This window comes from Cydia strobilella, chromosome 22 (genome assembly GCF_947568885.1).
Source record: "Cydia strobilella chromosome 22, ilCydStro3.1, whole genome shotgun sequence".
Lineage (NCBI taxonomy): Eukaryota > Metazoa > Arthropoda > Insecta > Lepidoptera > Tortricidae > Cydia > Cydia strobilella.
Window position 1 is genome coordinate 6,445,383 of NC_086062.1, and position 20,090 is coordinate 6,465,472.

At 37.5% G+C, this 20,090-nt stretch overlaps 2 protein-coding genes across 2 annotated transcripts in view; one reads left to right on the forward strand and one right to left on the reverse strand.

Annotated features, from left to right (window-relative positions):
• The window catches only part of LOC134751421 (dual specificity tyrosine-phosphorylation-regulated kinase 2), a 216,973-nt gene extending 214,648 nt beyond the window's left edge, over window positions 1-2,325 (reverse strand). The window contains exon 1 of the mRNA XM_063686824.1: window positions 1,165-2,325. Coding sequence (XP_063542894.1) covers window positions 1,165-1,947 — 783 coding nt within the window. The 5' untranslated portion in view covers window positions 1,948-2,325. The remainder of the gene's footprint in view (window positions 1-1,164) is intronic.
• A 517-nt stretch (window positions 2,326-2,842) lies between these two features.
• Window positions 2,843-20,090, forward strand: part of LOC134751456 (transmembrane and coiled-coil domains protein 2) — a 57,336-nt gene continuing 40,088 nt past the window's right edge. The window contains exon 1 of the mRNA XM_063686864.1: window positions 2,843-3,106. The gene's annotated coding sequence lies outside the window, so the exon portion shown is untranslated. The remainder of the gene's footprint in view (window positions 3,107-20,090) is intronic.

Here is a 20,090-nt window from a genome sequence, read left to right on the forward strand (position 1 = left end):
CAAGTATAGTAAAGTGGCGTGTCTAGTCCCGTTAGACGCATGCGCATAGCAACAAGCAGTACCCAATGAAGCATTTTATCTTATCGACTGAAGATACCTGTTGCATAGAATCGCACAGCGATCTAGGTCTTACCTAAATAAACATGACCACGTATAAATCTAACAGCTACGCAAGCCAATTTTTATAACACGTGCGTTTATATTGACAAATTGGTAAATATATTTTTTTTATACGTCATTTTGTTTTGCAAGCAATTAACGTCATTTAACTATGTCATCGTCGCGGTGAACAAAATTGCTGTGAAATTGCAAATTAAAACAAATAATCATTTGACGTCATTTCTACTCCGTGTTAATTTTTGGTGGATTTTGCCACTTCAAACATTTCATTTCATTTATTTAATGCAAAAAACCATGGTTATAAAAGGTGTTACATAGAGATTTGGTACATGGTCACCCTGCAAGGGCGTAGCAATGTCTTAAAACTAGTTAAAGCTAAAAAGTTAATTTATACAAAACAAGAACAGGCAATTACTAAAAATAAATTAATAGTTTCAGGTCTCATCATAGTTAAGGTGAAATTTTTTGTTAACAAAATTACCTGGTGAACGTCAAGGCTCAAGTTTTTGCGTTCATTTCGTTAATTGCAGCAACAATGACATTGGGTCGCGTTTCATTTGTTAAACTTTGTTTTTAAACGTCTACGCGGATGTGTTGACGTAAATAGCAACACATCACATGGGGAGAGACAGAGTTACCGAATGTATCGGGCCGTTTGAAAATAGAACGTGAGTTCGGGCGACTCGACCGTTGAGATAACGTTTATCGGCCCATCGCAGCAATAAGATACGTAATAAAACCTTATCACAATGCGGACACGTTTCTCCGAGTGTAACTAAAGTGTACGCAAATGTTATTGAATGTAATCCGAGTTACGAAGTCTGTTTCATCTCGCTGTTCGTAACAGTTATAGGTTATGTTATGTGATGTCGGGCGGGCGGGTGTGGCGTGCGGCCAGCTGATCGCGATCGCACGCACCCCAAATGCAGGTGTTCATAAAATAAAGCGTATTGATTTAGGCCGCAGGGACGTAGGCGGACCCTCGGCCCATTAAAATGTTGTAAAAAGAAAGCAATTTTGTCTATTGTTTTGATGTTTACTAACCTTGATTCCGGAGCGTCCCTGTTGCTTCAGCAGAACGTTCTCGGGCTTCATGTCGCAGTGTATGATCCTGTTCTTGTTTAGAGCATGAAGACACTGCAGGAGACTGTGCGAGAACTTGCGGACGAGCTGCAAGGAAAAACCTTGGAACTTGTTTTTTCGTATCAACTCGTATAAGTTTATCGAGAGCAGCTCGAATGTGATGCAAGTGTGGTTGCGGAAGGTGAAGGAATCGAACATATGGATAACGTTCATTGTGTTGTCTTTATCTTGCTCTCTGAGGTGCTCCAGTATGCGAATCTCCTCCTGAGCCTGTCTGTGGAAGCGTTTCTCGTTGCGCACCATCTTCAGCGCGCAGTTCTCTCTCTTCTTGTGATCGTAGGCCTTCATCACCTGGCCGAAGCTGCCCTTCCCGATCACCTTCAACACCTCGTACCGGTACGCGATGTGATCGTGCGGGATGTGTATGTAAGAGCCCTGTTCGTTGTCGTATTCACAATTGTTCGGGAAGCCCACCAGTCCCGGGCGCTTCTTCGCATTGGCGCCTATGAAGTACACTTGGGGGTAATCGAATATCTCGCGGTGTTCGTAAGGGGTCAGTTTGTTCATGTAGAGTTTCATGACCTGTTCGGGGCTGGCCGCTGCCGCCGGCGGCCGCTTGTCAGGCGGCTGCGCGGCTGTAGCGGGCGGCGCCGGCGGCCCGGGCTCCAGCGGCGGCAGCGCCCCGTCTCGCAGTAGCGCCCGCCCGAACGCGTGCGCGCTCCCCAGAGGCATGTCACCAGTCATGGCCGCGCGGGTCCCGCCACCGCCGCCTCCGCCTCCGCGCTCGCTCGCCGTGGCCGGGCCGAGCCGCTCGCTGCACGCGCACGCACCACGCACACTGCACTTCACTGCACTTGCACCGCCACAGCTTGCACTCGACGACGGCGCCACTCCGGCACTCTGTACCACATCTCACATACACCGAGAGGAGCGAGACCCGTACTTCCACTTATGAGGGCACATTCCGTCTCGGATACGATACGATGGAGCCGCGGCCGCTGACTATACCGTGCGACGCGAACGTGAAACGCAAACAAAGACCCCTTGCGGCTTGCAGGCCGACCCGACGACAGAACCAGAGAGAAAATAGAAACTGGTCGGTAGAGTCATTGAACCGTTCGGCCGCGCGGAGCTCATGAGAGCGAGTGAGACGGAAAGCTATGCGCTTTCTCAATGTTGTGCTAGATGGCGCTGCGAAGAGAATCAGCGGAGTTTATAGTATTATTCGAGACCCAATCTTATTTTTTTCAGTGAACTATGGAAAATTGTATTCTGCCACGGTGATTTCTACTATGGCGAAAATTGACAGTGTCAACTAATTATATCATTACACACTAAAATTATAATATAATTGTTTTAGAAACATACGGTTTTTTTTTTTCATTAGAAATAATATTCAAGTATGTCTTCATACTTGCCTACGATAATAAATTAAAAGAGATAAAATTAGACTGAAATCTTAAAGTTAGTATTACCAGTTTCTTATGCTTAAAGTTTATAATTCTTTCAATTTATAATATCAAAACCTCTTTTGAAACGAACATAATAAAATAGAATTTAGCCATTTTATCTTTTTGACAGCTGATTCATTTGCAGTGAATGGGAGAATTAAATCGGGTCTCGCTTAATACTGTAGTTGTCTATGGTGATTTGTCATTGCGCGCCATCTACCGATCGACAGAAAACTGACAGTCGACCGACCGACAGCGACAGCAGACAGCGGAAGAATTTCATCCAACCACTACCAGCCCACACACGTCTTTTCTTTTCTATTCCATTGTTTTCTGTCGCAAAATACAATCGTAATTTCACGCAGCAGTGATTTTCATCAAACTTAATTAAAACATGTGTTAAAACTGGACAGTGTAATAAAGTGCACAAGAGTTCGCGGTGTTAAAAAAACGTAAGTGAAGGTGTTTCTATATTTGAACGATCATTTATTGCGATTTCTTTTTTTATCTTGTGTTGTATTGCATTGATTATAAAGCAAAAGCTGGCTAATTCGCATTTTCCAAGTGTTTTTCGTTCCGGCCGGATGTTTTATCAATGACTGACAATGACTGTCAGTGGTCAAGTTCGATATTCGTATAACTAGAACTTTGAGAACGTTCCATTGTTTTCGTTAAGTCGAAGTTATTTAGTACGTGATAACTTTACTCACAACACGCTAAATACCTACGTCATGCATCGTTCGTGAACATATCAAGGTAATAAGGGCTAATTGCATGTATCAGTGCATATCTACTTCCTTGTTTCACACAACACAATGCCTGTGCATGATTTACGTGCCAATGGCTGTACGCCAATACAACAACAATAATGCGCTTATCAAGTAGTACGAGGAATGAGATAAATTGACATTTTATCCTTTGTTTATTAGTTTAGTGAGCTGAGTCATACGGTCAGGAGGTAATGAAATCTCGGCTTAAATGGTCTGACTCATACAACTGGTCTACGTACTCGAGTGTTATACCCAGTTAATGGACTTTGAAGAATGTTTACTAACAAAGCATTAGTAACACTCATTATAGGTGTCATAGTAAATTAAAAATATGTGAATTTAAAAGCACTTCTGGTGATTAACTGATGGTAAATACTTGTTTTGTTGAATAATTACTCAGTTAACACTTTCCGTGCCAAGCGCCCCATTTCCAATACAAAATGAACCCACGCAGCGGGTTCTTGGCAGTGAATGTGTTAATAATACAGCCCATGTAGTAAAAACCCTCTAAACTTTATTGAATGTCTTTAACACAATCAATCCATAACCATACCTATTGAGGTAACAGACAATAGTTTTTATGGTTCGGGTTTTGTTTTATTTATTTTATTTTCAGTAAAAAAAAAACATTTGTAATATATTCTAATCGTGTAATTTATAAACATGTGTCAAATCTAACTTGTCATTTTGACATTTGTTTGTTAGCGACTCAAAATTAGGGGTTTGCTACTTTTTAAGAATAAGAAAGTAAAATACTATAATCAGACGCTTCCAAATGTTTTTTTATCAAAAGTACATTTTTGATACAACACTTTTATTACTGACTGTACTTTGTTTTCAACAGTCAACTAATAGTCATTGCGACAATTCGAACAAGCCCTAGGGTCACCTCCAGTCTAAATCATTACATCAGCTAGATGGTACCATAATATTGCATTGTCACCTAACTTACAGTGTTACTTTAAAATGTCAGTAGCAGTAGAGTTACTTTAAAATGTCAGTAGCAGTACAGTTCTCACGGGATGCCTCAAATAACCAGTTATGGATAATAATTATGCATTCCGCATAATAATAGTATTACATTTACAGCAACTTGCAAAACCTGATTTGCTATTGATCTCAAAAGTTTTAATTTATATTGGACATGGAAAATTGGATATTATAAGATATTTGTAATTTTTACAACATTATATAAATATAGATGAAAAATGTCTTTGGCTAAATTATTTGCTTAGGCTTTCTTCAAAACATAACTTTCATAAATGTTATTATGTTTAAATCTTAAGAGTCCCCGGCAAGCTTGGTTCTCCATACAAACGTAGTTACGCTCTCATTTTAAAATGTAAACGTTATATCTAAAAGGTATATCTAGGTCTGTAACTAGTTTATGTAGCTTCAGAAGATACTATAGTAAAAAAATACAGTTTTTCATACAAAACATGTTTTTGCTCTATTTCATTTGTTTTAAAAACTGGGGCTACATAAACTAATTACAGACCTAGATATACCTCATATCATTGTATATGCAAAGTTTCGTTACAATCCAACTAACAAAGTCGATAGAGTTCTAAATTCAAACAATGTAATAAAAAAATTGGATCTTACTGCATTTGTTAGTTACACGGTATTGCACTATCCCTGACGATATGATATCTGTACCACTTCATAGTCTTTGTACTTTGTCACAGTGACAATAATATGAGCTCTCTAATTATTTTTTATTTCTCTAATGGCTTTCACATTGTGACAGGGTATAAAGTAGCACAAAAAATCTAATTTCTTTACTGTAATGTTTAATAGTTTTGTTACACTAGACTTATATTGACCGGGTGTCACCCGTGAACATGATGCATGTAACTGCGTCGAAATATCGGGAGCTCACAAATAATACAAAAGGTAATCACGGTCTATATCCCGGTCAATATAAGTCTAGTGAAACTAACCGTGAATCATTCAAAACTCTAGTTTTGTTACAATACTCTAAAGCACAACCATCCTGGTTTCCCTGAACTTGTCCTAGTTTAAAAGCCTCTGGGTAGGATTATTAATTTTCCAAATAAAACTGAGACCATTTCATTATTATCCACCAATAATTGTTTGTTTACCTAAATAAAAAAAAATAAAAAAAATTGTAATAAAAATATTTTTAGACGTGTTTGTTGATGGCAAGTTGGCAGCATTGGCAACCATAATTACTGTGGTTGCTAGAATATAATTAAGTAGTACCACTATACATATAATAGCAGACATGCTATTAAACTATACCTAGGTACAATTAGTAAACAATACAGGAGCATTATGTGTATAATAATGTTATCATAACTTCCTGAAAGGATTCTTGATAGCATACAATGCAACATTGTTTGTATGCATCTTGATTTATATTGTTATAAAATTAATAGTGCCATGCATGCAATATATTAGTGTTTAGAGCTTTCTCCATTTCCAAGCAGTGGTGGCCGGGTGTCGCGGGTTCAAATCCTGGTCATACCAATGAGTTTTTCGGAACTTATACAAATAAATACAAATGTTTATTTCATAGAATACGGTACAAAGATGGTCAAATTACAATAAGTGCGTCATATTCTGCCTCTATCGGCGTAGAAATATGTATTACTTACAACTAACGGAATATGGATACGGATAACGGGGTATGTACGGAATATCACTTGATATTTACCACTAGCTTTTCAGTGAAGGAATATATCATGAGGAAACCTGCATACATCCAACAACATATTCAAAGGTCCTACCCGCCTTGGGACAAAGTGGGGACTATAGCCCAAACCCTCTCGCGCATGAGAGGAGCTATAGCCTAGCAGTGGGGTGTATAGTATAGGCAAAATTACATATTATAATTTTATTATAAGAGCTTTTCCCATTACAATCAGGTCTAGGTTCTGTTGGTTTACTGACAATTGTTTAACTTTTTAATTTGTACTTGTTAAAAATGTAAAATTATTTGTTTATGAACATGACGGGTCCTCAAAATTACACCTTGGCAATTATTCCATTCGAGCATTCTATTATGAAGCCGTTCCGTTATAATTTTCTGTGAAATGAAGGTATTTTGATATGCAGTTTGTTTATTATCTATTTCTTATCGATTTTAGAAATTGACTGTACGAGTGAAGCATGTGCAAAGTTTGACATCATTAAAAATCGCCAGTGGCATAGCCACTGAGCCGATTTTGATAAATGAGGTATCAATTAACTAGGTATGTCTGTGGCCTGGATGAAAAAGACGACATTTTTGGGAATTTATAGAAAAAAAAATTGTAAACAGGTTTTCCGAGTTTTTCACGTCATATGAAATGTTTTTTCTCGCTAATGTCCAATTTTGTTGATAGGTAGTTAACAAGGTAATTTGGCCATAGAAAGATAGCACATTAGCTTGCAAATTTAAAACTACCAGGCCTATAAACTAATCATTATCTACATTATCTATCCGTCAAACTAAATTATACTCTTTGTACACCAACTGCCCATTATTACAGCATTATACCAGCTCCAAATTACTATGTAGGATCTATTTATAATTCATCGTGGGTGTTCCTAGATTTAGGCAGACTACCGCAGGAATATTCACTGAATCCCCGCTCTTCAAACAAGTTTCGCGTTATATGAGCCATTTGAGGATAGAGGGTAATAATTTATTCATTCAGTACTGCAGTCTGCAGCCAGCTTAGTTTTAGCGGGAAACTGCTGTGAGCTGGTGTAACAAATTTTCAATTTCGATATTTCAATCTCGACAAAAATGATTTCATCCAAAACGGAATACCTGCATAATCCGATCTAAGTAGTTATTCTTTTAAACACCCGACAGACACATTAAAAACTAAAATTTTGATAAACGCGAAAGTTATTCTGTCTTACGTTAGCTTAGCCAAACTAACAATCCTCTTTGAAAAAAGAAAATTACTTTTTAATATTAACTATTCCCAATATATGATGTTACATTAGGAATGCGGGGTAATTTTGTAAATAGCAACAGTAAGCAAGATGCCTTGGTAAGCGCTGCGTAAGTGTTGCTGAAGTATTAACCGCTTCTGGTAAAAGATAAGTACCATTTTCAAAATGACCCCGCTTTCGAAGTTACCCCAATGCTCTACCTATTTCTGTATATGAAGCGTGGAATGGCATAATTTACAGGGATTATAAAAGTGTAAGTACAGGGTACACTGTTAACCAACAATTTGTAAACTTTATAAAGACATAAGATCAACCGATTTACAATTCAGAGTTTTGCTGTTAGTACTTAAAGACAGAACTCCATCCATCGATTCAGTCTTAATTATCGACGAATAATCGAATTAATTGATACATAATTAGCGACTCATTTACACAACCCTATTATCGACGCCGCCTGAACGAATCAAACGGATTGACACGCCACTAATGTGTCACGAATCAATCACGAAAGACCTGAATACCTAATCTGCAAATCGATACCGGTATCGATTCCAGCTGTCATTGTCCATTTCGCGGTATCAAATGAGCTGCATAACTAGGTTATGACATGTGAAGTATATTATTTTTCACTAGCTTCTGCCCGCGACTTCGTCTGAGTAGTACGATTATTTACGTGATAAAAACTATCCTATGCCCTTGCCCGAAATTCAAGCTATCTATATAGGTACTTACATAGGCTATATTTCAACAACATAGGTTTAAGCGTGAGGAGGTAACAGACAGGCAGGGGTTTATCGAGTTAATTCTTTAATGATAATATATATTCTCCCTACAATCTATATCTAATTAAAGCTATTAGTATCTAATTGTCGTACATGACTGGGCCGTTTCATACATAATTAAAAATCTTATTTATACGTTAAAAGTTCTTAGTAGCTTACGGACTTACGGAACGAAAAGGTACTCGTATGTTAACCATACTTGCTTTTTAGGGTTCCGTAGGGTAAAAACGGGAACCTATTACGGAACCCTCGGTGGGTGAGTCCGACTCGCACTTGTCCGGTTTTTAAATTGCTTGTAAAGAAACGATTATTACAAATTTCAAATAAAAAGTGCTAAAAATGACAGGATGTGAGATGATATTTCGGTTTTACAGATGGATGCATAAAAAATCAAGTAAGTCCATTTCTATCTACCGTGATATTTCCTTTCAAACGTTACAGCTAAATAACTAAAAACCCTTGACCCTAATAAGGGCCGTGTCACAATAGCTAATTTATTATTCTCTCTTGTAAAACTAAACGCGCCACTATTAATATCCATCCATTAGTCTCACCTGCAAATTCTGAACTTAATATTTCACCCGAAACATTTTTCAAAAGCAACCTTATGAGTTCCTCTTAAGACACATTTTTCATGTTTAAAATTAGACCTAAGCTTGCTAAAACCGCTGTAATGGATGGCTCTGTACTCGATTCTAGACCATATTCAAGTGAAGTAATTCCCAGAATTAAAAAAGATGTTTACAGAAATGGGAATACCATTTTGGAGAACAAGCTTTATCAAGGGGTGTTGGAATCTGGTACAGAACAATCCAAGATAGACCCTTGTGGATACCCTGGTTTGATTCTGCCAACCTGGCTAGAAAAGTGTTAGTCTCAGCTTTCCGAGTCCGGTCCGGACACATCCCTACAAACAAGTTTCTGTGCATGATGGGTGTTAAATCGTCACCACTATGTGTAAACTGTCAGAAGACTTGTCTCACGTGTTGTTGGAATGCGTCCGGAATTCGGACTTGAGAAAAAGATTTTTTGGTAGTCCGGGCTCCATGCACAATGGACAGATCAATTGTTGGTTGGCAGAGCCTATATCGGACAAAGCAATCAGTGTTTACCACTTTATTGACCTCTCCCTTGAGTAGGGAACTATGAAAGCACCTGTGAGGCTGACATGTTTACCTAGAGTGTCCAAAGCCTCTATACATATAAACTAGATAAAAAAAATTTAGACCTAATTAAAATGAGGTAGGCTTCATATAACCGGCCTGGACAGGATAAGGGTTAATTCCTGGCAGTTGAGTTGGCAGCTTAACAGTTAACTTGGTTTAGTAATGCAGGCTTGTACAATAGCAATCTGCTTATGAAAATTGTAATTTTACAGCGTGGTAAGTAATCGTATTATGGCGTGGAGTAGGTAGCGAAGTCATTTGGGACAGGGAAGAATAGGTACAGTTATTTTATATTATCTAAATGTTATACAGAATGGCCCAAAAGTACGCTGATATTTTTTTACTGCGGTTTATTGTTGATAATTTTAACAAATTTAAGGACAGTGCAGATTTTAGTATTTAAAACCAGTTTAGGGTCTGGTATGTTGACAGCATGGCATTTCAGCCCGCGCAGCATGGTTCCCCTATCACTAAGTCCGTCACTTTCGCACTTACATACTTGTTAGAACGTGACAGGCATGGTGATAAGCTTGTGATAAGCGTACCGTGCTACGACCCCTGATCCAATGATTTTATTTAAAAAAAATCCTCTAATCCTTCTCGGAATAAAATTCTGAGATCAGAAAACGGTTGGACTTTTTTTTGCCATAAAACGCTATATTATGCTAACAGTTTAGGCAAGCATAACTCACATTTTAGTATTAGCGTTCAACATGTGACTAGGTTGACTAGGTTAGACTCGTTCTCCGTTCATCACTTTAGTTTAGGTGAATTAGACGACACTGGCCATTGAACTTTACGCGGAAGCACCAAGTTTGTTTTATGAGAATTATGAATTATGAGGAAAAGTGGTCACTGACGTATTACCGAATTTTTTTGCCATATTTTCATATCCCAAACTATCTTTCCCAAAAATTTAAAACCCAACTAATCATTTCCCAACTTAACATGTCGCATATAAATATTTCCCAAAAGAACGTTATCCAAAAAAATATTTTGACATTTCCTTACTTTAGCAACATTTATTTTACCAAATTTTAATTACTCGAAATGATTAGTTGCCATTGCCAAAGAATACAAAAACCATAACAAAACATGACAAATGTATCAGTAAAAAAAATTTTTTTTGCCAATTTTTATTTTACCATATTTTAATTACTCGAAATGAGTACTTACCAAAGAGTATAAGAACAAAAACAAAACGTGACAAACTATTGTATTTTGTCAATTACTTAGGGTCATTGCGCTAGTTTCCAGCCATGCTCTAGTTTTCGTCCACTTGACGAATTAGCAAATAATATATTTCATTTTTAATTTGCTACTTGCGAAATATAATTTTTATGTAGATAGATATATTGTTTAGACATTAAGGGGTAAGAGTATAGCAAAGGGGGGGCCGCTCTTGGGACTTCGAAAATTTCAGTGTAATTTTTTTTTGCCAACATAACACCAAATTTTTATTATTTTGTCGTGTAAGAAATATCAAATGAAGTGTATTTTGTTATATAACATTTTTCTCTAGGATCAATAATTATGAGGATAGGTGAAGTTGTAACTAACAATAGTAGGTACAATAACATGTCCGTTCTGTTTGATCGCGGTCAACCTAACACACTGCTCCTCGCTTCGCTCCGCGTCGCACCTATCTTGACTCTGCTACTTAAGTTTACTGTTTACACATTTTTTATAACACAAAGTTTTGGATAGACATAATTTGTCAAGTAGTAGTTTTGCAATACAGTTATTTGAACAAACATTTTTTGAGTAAAGATATCTTTGGACAAAATAATTTTGTCCAGTCATTTATTTGACAAAAATAAATTAGAGCAAACATTTATAGTCCAAGTAAAACATTTGGGAAAAAAAAAACAGTTGGTGTTATAAAAGTTGCTAAGTAACAGTTAGGGAAATGATCATTTGTCGTATTGTAAGTTTGTCAAATGTTTATATGGGAAGGATTGAGTTGACAAGCATGCAGTTGGTAGTTTGGTTGGGAAACGAAATTTGGTTAAATTTTTTTCGGTAAAATGAAGGGATCCCGAGGAAAAGTATTAATTATTATAAATACCAAAAAGGAAGAATTCATATCTTAGGCCGACCTATGCTATGTGTATTGTTCGATTTACAAGCTCGGGTTAAATTGACATGATCGATAAGATAATCTCGATATCGATACGTCAACAATCATTACCAAGTATTTAGGCGGCGTCGATACGCGATAACATTGTGACTATTGTGTTAGTTCGCCTGTAATTCTATTGAACATGGCTTTTGATGCTTAGATTAAAATACCACGGACATGGAGGTTATCGTCAACGTAAATATCAGAGGAATAATTTATAATAAATATTCTGGGATAAACAAAGTAATTGTAAACAATTTGCTGGTATAATAATAAGGTAAGTTTTCTTCTTCTTCAGTCGGTCCCTCAATGGAGGATCGTGACATCATGTCCTTCTGTTAAAGATCAGGTTCTTCGCCAAGCGCATGGCCTCGTGCAGTTTTAATTGCATAAGTGCAGTGATTTGAGCACACCATTTAGTAGGAGGAGGGCCCTGAGGACTGGTGCCTTCAACTTTACCCATCATTATAACGTACGTACGGTACGGTACGTTTTAATGAAGTAGTAAAAACTCTCTAACTTTTGAAGTTTATATTAAAAGTACGATATTTGAAAACTAAAGCATTTTAGTTTTTAAAGTAGATACAAAATATTGATAAGTTATTGGCGCTTACTATATAGAAGAGCTAACAATTGTGACGTTTTCAACCAAAAGGTACCACATTGTCGCTAATCGATAAGGTTGATTTCAAATTGAAGTTAAATGGAAATAGCGCCTTATTGACAACCGACAATAAGTACCCTTTTGGTTGAGAATGGCACAATTAAAGTCCGTGTCTGTACAAGGCTGCTACTTTACCTAAAACCCATTTACATCTAAATATTCTAGTATTTTTTGCGACTAGATATCGATTACAACTTCAAAGGAAAGACTATACAAATTTTGAGTCGCTAAATAAATATCACTTATTCTAAATTCGAAGTATCTAAGGCAGTGTGTTGCCATCAAGAAACCCTGTGTTGTAATCTCCGCAATTAACAAACCAGGTGTATATACACTTAATTATTCAAATATGACAGGCATATTGTCCGACTAATTGGTTAATACTTGTTCTAAATTGAATCAGCTGCAGCTGCGAGATTATCTTGACCCCGGAACTTTGGCCGGATACCACAATTAGAGCTAAATGTACCATGTTCAGTTCGTTAGGGTTTAGGCGAAAGTTAGGCTTTAAATGTAACTAGCGACTCGCCCCGGCTCGGCTTCACACGGGTTACACAAGACCTTAACAAATTATAAATATTATAATATTAAACCTTCCTCAAGAATCACTCTATTGATAGTTGAAAACCGCATGAAAATCCGTTCAATAGTTTTCGAGTTTATCGTAAACAGACAGACAGACGCGGCGGGGGATTTTGTTTTATAAGGTGTAGTGATATTCTATTTATCGTAAGTTTTATTGACTTTCAGTCTATCATAAAACTATTATTACATGAGCATAACTCATCTATGTAACCTCAAGAGCTGACTTACACTTATGTACGAAGGCCGCTTTATGTAAAACACACATTGTACCTATTCTAGTATTTTTAGTGACTAGATATCGATTCCAACTCCAAAGGAACCACTTCAATGGATACTTAAATAGGAACTTAGTACCCTTGAACGAAAATGCGCTATTCTTGGCCTAGATTGAATTTACTACAAATTTTAAAGTATACGTACATTAATTTTATAACCAATTCACTTTAAATTGGATCGTAAAAGCTCAAATATAATAGTCTAGTGCGGATATACTAACATTCAGGTTGAATAACTTAAGAATTCAGCCAAATCCGGCTTGTGAAATATAGTGGTATGGTAATTTTATGTAATTTTTGGAATTAAAACTTGTGATCACGTACTGGCATAGAAAGTAGATGTGGATAATATGAGTCTAAATTGCTTTCTTTTGAACGTGTGGTTCAGTTAGACATAGACGTAAAAGTTTCACATTGTCGTCAAATCCCGTAATCTTTTTGTCTTATATAAAAGTCTGAAAGTATCTGCCACCTTCAAATACCTTTCCAAATAGTAATGTATCTTTACAGTTTGCGTTCAAAAGTATCTGCCACAGTGTAATTGTTCTACATAGGCCCCGCACGCACTAGCGGTTGACCGCTTAGGCGGTTCGTTTGAGCGGCCAGCCGCCTGACGCGGTTGTCGTAGCGGCTAACCGCTATGGCGGCCAACCGCGATGACACCGCGTTAAGCGGCTGGACCGCGCAACCGCTCGGTGTCTTGAGTCCATTGACAAAATTCTTGCTTTACTATAAAAATAAATCTACTTATTTTATTTTTAATTATTAATAAATTATTCTATATCTACATGCTAAATAATATTGTAGTGGACGGACACATCGGCGGCTCGCCGCACACTGAATCGCCAGTGCGTATAAACAAGATGGCGGCCCGCAGCCCTTTATTCTACCGCCGCGGTTGAAATTTTGTGGCGGTTAAGTGCGTACGGTCACAAGCGGTTGCATATTAAACTGGAAAAGCGGGTAGCCGCGCGGTTAGTCGCTTCTGCTGTTAACCGCTAGTGCGTTATGGCCCTAGAGACAAATCTAATTTTGTTAAGCTATTAGATTAGAGAATACTTTTGACACATAGATGATACGTTATACATGATACGTTACTATTGATGCTGACTGTATAAATGTTTGCGAAACTGTTAATTAAATTCTAAACTACGGCAGCAAGTCTAAATTTTACACCAATGCGAAATTGTTCATTGTAGGTACACAATTTTTAAGGCGGACCAATATGCATTAAGTTCAGAGAGCGTTTTAGAGTGGTCCGACAGATTTCTCATACAATTTGGCGATGCGGAGCGATCCGCACGGACGGTCCGCGTGAAACTAAAACCCGCCTAAGCTTCTCAACTTTAAATCGATGCTTCTCAAACCAACTTCATTGTTTAAATTAAACCAAGTACGCTCAAATGAAATGAATCAAGATACAATCTGTGCGCAGTGCATAACCGTGCTGCATTTATGAGTTTTATGACCGAACAACACGATCGCTTGATATCCAGGGTTTTGTTCTAAGCGCCCTCAGAACGGGAACGAAACGAAGGCACAGATTATCCAGTCTCAGTTTGCCCTTCGATAGGCAGTTTTTTTTCGGGTCGCGAGGCCACGTTAAGTTGGTTTAGTTAAGAACCCGATTCGCTTGCACTTTGGGAATGCGCCGGGTGTGATTGTAATGCAATCCGTTATGTACCATTGTTGATATGTGATTATATTGTTGTTTGGCCATCTGATATTCACAGTCAGGTTACCAGATGTCGTGTATTTTTTTTTGACAATTTAAATTCATATTTTAGCGTCAGTCTGGGAGGTCGCGATCGAATGTTTGGAATTCTCTTCCAAAATTAAATAAAAATATATCTGTACTTTCAAAATCTGGAAACCCACATACTACCTCGTACTTACATATAAACAAATCTCATGTTTGAAATATATCTAGCCATTCTATTTTATGTATAGCCGTGCGTAAAACACAACGTAGGCCGTAAAAAATCTGACACGATCTCATTTGTAGAGCCATAAGAGCGTGTCACATATTTTTGCGGCCGTCGAAGAGTAACATATTAATGCAGGTGACTGTACACTTGTACAGGGATTTATGACGAGAGATTTTATACGTGGATTAAGCTAGCATTTTCCTGACTTATGCATTTTTAGTCTAACCAGGGTTGTAAAACCTTACACCGGGTTCAATGAAGGTCGAACGAATTTAAACGTCTCGAAGACTCGTCTGAAAACCATATAAGTTCCTTAAATTCGCCTATGCGATGCGAACAAAATTAAATATCATTTAACACCATCATTAATAGCCTGTCCTATCAGACACTCTTATTCTCCTAAAAACAAAGTTCTGTTTAGATCGTTATGAGTTTTGAACACCTTAACCGCGTCACTAAATGTAGAAGATTTAGGATAGTCTCTTTACACACTTTAGAATTTCTTCGCAATTTAATACAGGTAAGGCAGACGTGACAGCCACAGCCACAGGCACTACAGGCAGTACTATCATTACGCTCACACTAATGCAATCGAAATGTAAAAACTCACATACGAGCTTATAAAAGCATTTTTCTCTAACTAGGTCAATTACTGGCAGTGGAGCCATCCATTTTATGCGCTCATTATGCTAAGAGCATATGCTGGCCGTTTCGATCGCGAAAGTATAGTGCACAGGCCGTGTTCCTATTGCTGAGAGCAGACTAGTATCCGCAAACCAAAATGACGACCGAGATCAACATTTAAAAACATAAAAAACATCCATGACTTAGCTCTTAGGACAAATGTGTGTGCTTATCACACAAACAAATGAAGTTACTGGGATCATCATCAGAGGGCCTGGCCAAGATGCCTAATGTCTCTCTGTCGCATTTACATGGAAGAGTGATAGAGAGACATTACCGTTTCGTTTGCTACGGCGCAAACGATTGCTATCTTGGTTAGGCCCCTAGGTTTGCAGGGTCATACGAGTGGCTAAACTAGTATAAACTGGTCTTTTAAACAAATGGGCTAAAGCGATTAGAATATCACCCCACCTGTTCGAGTAAGTCATAATGCCTTAAACAGGGACATTACAAGTGGGATCTCAGGTTTACTCTTGGTATTTATGTATTTCGGTACCAAGTTATACTAGACTACAGACAAGCACAGTAAAAATATGTTTGGATAAGGAGACTCGAAATAGACTGCGTATGGTAATCACTGGTCAATAATTAGTTAATGCATGCGATGGCAAAAGGACTAAAGTTTAAGCCCTAATGTCGTTATCTACCGCACTTTTAATAGCAGACTGTGACATAAACACGCTTAGGGCTCTTTTATGGATCGTATTATAATGAAAATACTTGCAGTAAAATTGCAGTTGCTGCTGTCTGTCTATTTATTGCCTTTTTATGGGTTTGCCGGAAATTCGATCTGCTAATAGTTAGGACTGGGCACAGTTATTCGTTTTTTTATTCGCAAAAGATGTAGGTATGTACTTATGTGAGGTAAAAGTTATAATAATAATTGGGGCATTTTCTATGAAAAGGGACCTTATTTTCGATGGCGCTTACGCCGCACAGAGTCGCGCGGCATTGTATTTATCTTATTCTTATATCGGAGCGTCGTTAATAATGGCGTAAGCGCCATCGACAATAAGGTCCCTTTTTATAGAAAATACCACAATTTGGTAATATTTTACTAAAGGGGCCCACTGACTATCATCAGTCCGCCGGACGATATCGGCCTGTCAGTTTTTCGGAACTGTCAAATTTCACATGACTATGACTGATGAAATATGAAAATATCTTTGTCTGAAGATCTACTAATACAATTTAGACTGTTTAGCTGGAAGATCAAAAAGAATGTGACGCGTTCTAACACTGACTACGTTATACATGATACAATACTTTCAATTCTGTCCTAATTCAGTCATTGTTCCAGCACTCCCCAATTCCCGATACTACTAAATTCGTTCTCACCGAACCACATACACATCAATTGAGTCCGTACCAGCAAGGACCCTACTTCCTAACTTGACCGCTATCAGATAATTCGGCATTGCCCTTGATTTGTCACAACTCCTGTCGGATCCGTTCCGGGTGTCATTTAGCGAACGTGCCTACTAATACTGACACTACTCTTAACCATTGGTAGACTTTATGCCTCTGTAATAGGGTCCATGAATAATAACTGAATTGTTTGGACGATGGTACACGACATGCCTCCATAATTACGTGTAATAAGGTCGTGTATGAATAAAAATTCGACGACCGTGACTTTCTTTCACGCTCGGAAACAAAAGAAAATTTTAAGGACCGCCATTATGTTATGACAAAGGCTTTCTGAATCTTGAAGACATAGTTGTAAGGAAATATTCAATGTGGATTTTGTAATTAAAAATTAAAAGGGACAGAAATAATGGTAAACGATTTATGACAAAATTTCGTTCCTTTTGCTAGACATACGGAGCAACCTTCTTTTAGGAAACGAGAAACAAATTTTCTTTTGTTTCTTTTTTCAATAACAAATTAAGCAGATTAAAATAATGTTCTCTTGTGACGTATGTCCTGTAGAATGATATTTGAATCATGTTATTTAGTTATTGTGCATTTCAGTCGTACTTATCCGTACATGTATTGCCGCGGGCGAGACTAAATACCTAATTCTGATTTTCTGATGTCAGTGTACGATCGATTGGCCTGTTAGTTTGAGATTCCGTTTGAACTGGATTCAGAGACTTATCTTAACGAACTGAATTTATGTCACTATTACCACTTAATACATTGCGTCACACATGAATATGAATATCGATAGCTACTATCGGTACCAATCGTCAACAAGTGGGTCAATTAGAACAAATTAATCTTTGGACGTAAATATGTCGCGACGGGAAGCAAGGGCAAAGGTCAGAAGGCATTGAACCCTAATAATTGTTATTTTATCTTTCCGGTATGTCTGTTGATTGACAAACCAATAAACTAGTCATTATATTACGATTTTTATACGATTTCAGACGATTAGGTTACCGAACTTGTATTTGGACATAAATATGATGCTACGGGAAGCAAGGGCAAAGACCAGAAGGCATTGGACCCTAATTGTTATTTTATCTTTCCGGTATGTCCGGTTAATGATCAGTTTATTGGCAAACTAATTTTAAGATTTTTGTTTAATTTCAGACGATTTGCATTTCCTGCCCCTGAGTGTGAGTACAAAACGAATTCGCGTGAGCTGGGCCGTCTAATATATGTATACTCTGCTGACAATCTCTAATTTAATGCAAAATCATCCATAATCCCCGACATTGGCTATACAGATACTTACTACCAGTGTTGGCCGAACGTTAATTGCAATTAACCATTAACCAGTACAAATTTAACCATTAACGTTTCGGCCAACACTGCTTAATACATGTCCAATTGTCCAGCAAGCATCAATAGTAGCGCTGCGGTTGAAACAACGCAAGTGTTTAATTATTTTATTTTCCTAATTTTAATATGTACCTACATCTCTACACTCCGCGTTCTAAAGTATCTGTTACCGTTTATTTGTTCTACATACAGAGACATGTATTATTGTTAAGCTATTAGAATATGGTAGATACTTTTGACCCTTAGTCTGATGCTAACTGTCCCTGTTACTTTTGATCCTGACTGTCTCTGACATGGTTATATTTATTAATACACTTATTTGAATCTCCATAGCATTAAGTACAATTGTTTCCGTTATCGCTATCGTGGAGTAAACAAAATATGATTCATTTCCCTCCACGCGGTCCACGCCCCACTGGGTACCTTTAGCATTGACTTCTATTTTAAACTGATGATTGGTAAACTGTGAACTGCTTAGTACCCCGTGTTTATGAAATTTGATATAGTGCATCGAATAATTTAATCTAGTGAGAAATGGCATTTAAGATGCGTGGATAAGATGAATTCAAAAGGATTCGTAGCAATTATATTTACATAAAATATACATACTTAAGCAGAAATACGGTATTGCGTACCTCGAATTAGGTACTTAACGGTCTAGTTGGCACTCACTTGAAATATGTAATTTCAATAAGTTCCGATGATGGTTTATCGAGTTTATATTTTAGTATACATAACACACCTCTTTTTAGAATAATTCTGGTCGCATGTTACAATTTGGGCTTTACGGGTCAGGATTTTTTAAGCTTTGTGTAAGTATTCTAAAAACAAAACAAACAAGAGATAGAAGATAAGTCAGGAAGAAAGACGGACTGCAATGCAATTTTAATTGCTATGGCAATTGCAAACTATTAAAAGTTCAATAAAAGTTGCTGTCACCGTAGAATTATCGTCATCAAAATGCAGCGATAACGCAGTTCTCTCGACTCGCATCCTATTTCTATATGACATTTAAGTAGGTACTTAAATTTATTTGTAGCAAACATCCTAAAAATAACGTACACAACAAAACGTAGAAACGATCCCCTAATTCATTTTGTTTTTACAGAAACTTAGACAGGCCCTGTTTCTGATTCTTTTATTGGCTTGTTTATGTAGCCAATTTCACTTACAAAAGAGCAGATTTAGGATTAGAAAGCAACGAAAATAAGGCCCTTTTCAACTTGTTAGTTCTCTTTAGAACTCCGAAACTTTTCCTATATTTCATAACCATAGGTAAACTCCGGTTTCAAAGTTAAGTGTAACAAAGGAGAGGAAAACAAGTTGAACCATATCTAACTTAGGGAATGTCGTGGCTAAATCAATAAGGTCAGCCATGGCAATTGCAAGTATTGCAAGTATATATTAATTTTCTCGTAGTCAGTTACTGATTTTCTATGTTCTTTTTTATTTATTTCTTAAGCGAACATTACCGTTGTTCAAAACGCAATAAACACTAAAAATCAGCGCAGCGCACAAACCGTGCCTACCAAATCGCAGAAATAAGACAGTTATATATGCATTTGAGCTAGAATCATAAGTCGATTCTAGCTCATACTAAAAAATACCATAACTAGGTCGTTATTACAAATGCTTACAACCAAAAATCATTCTTATCTTAATTGGGATCATCACCATCGGCTATTGAACTCAGACAATGGTATTGACAATGACTCCCACCGATCGCACCTCTGACCCACATCGGGTGACCTCAAGCCCCGTTGGCTGAGCTTAGGTCGAAAGTGAGCTGTTGGCTACGGTATTTTGTGTCTAGACAAA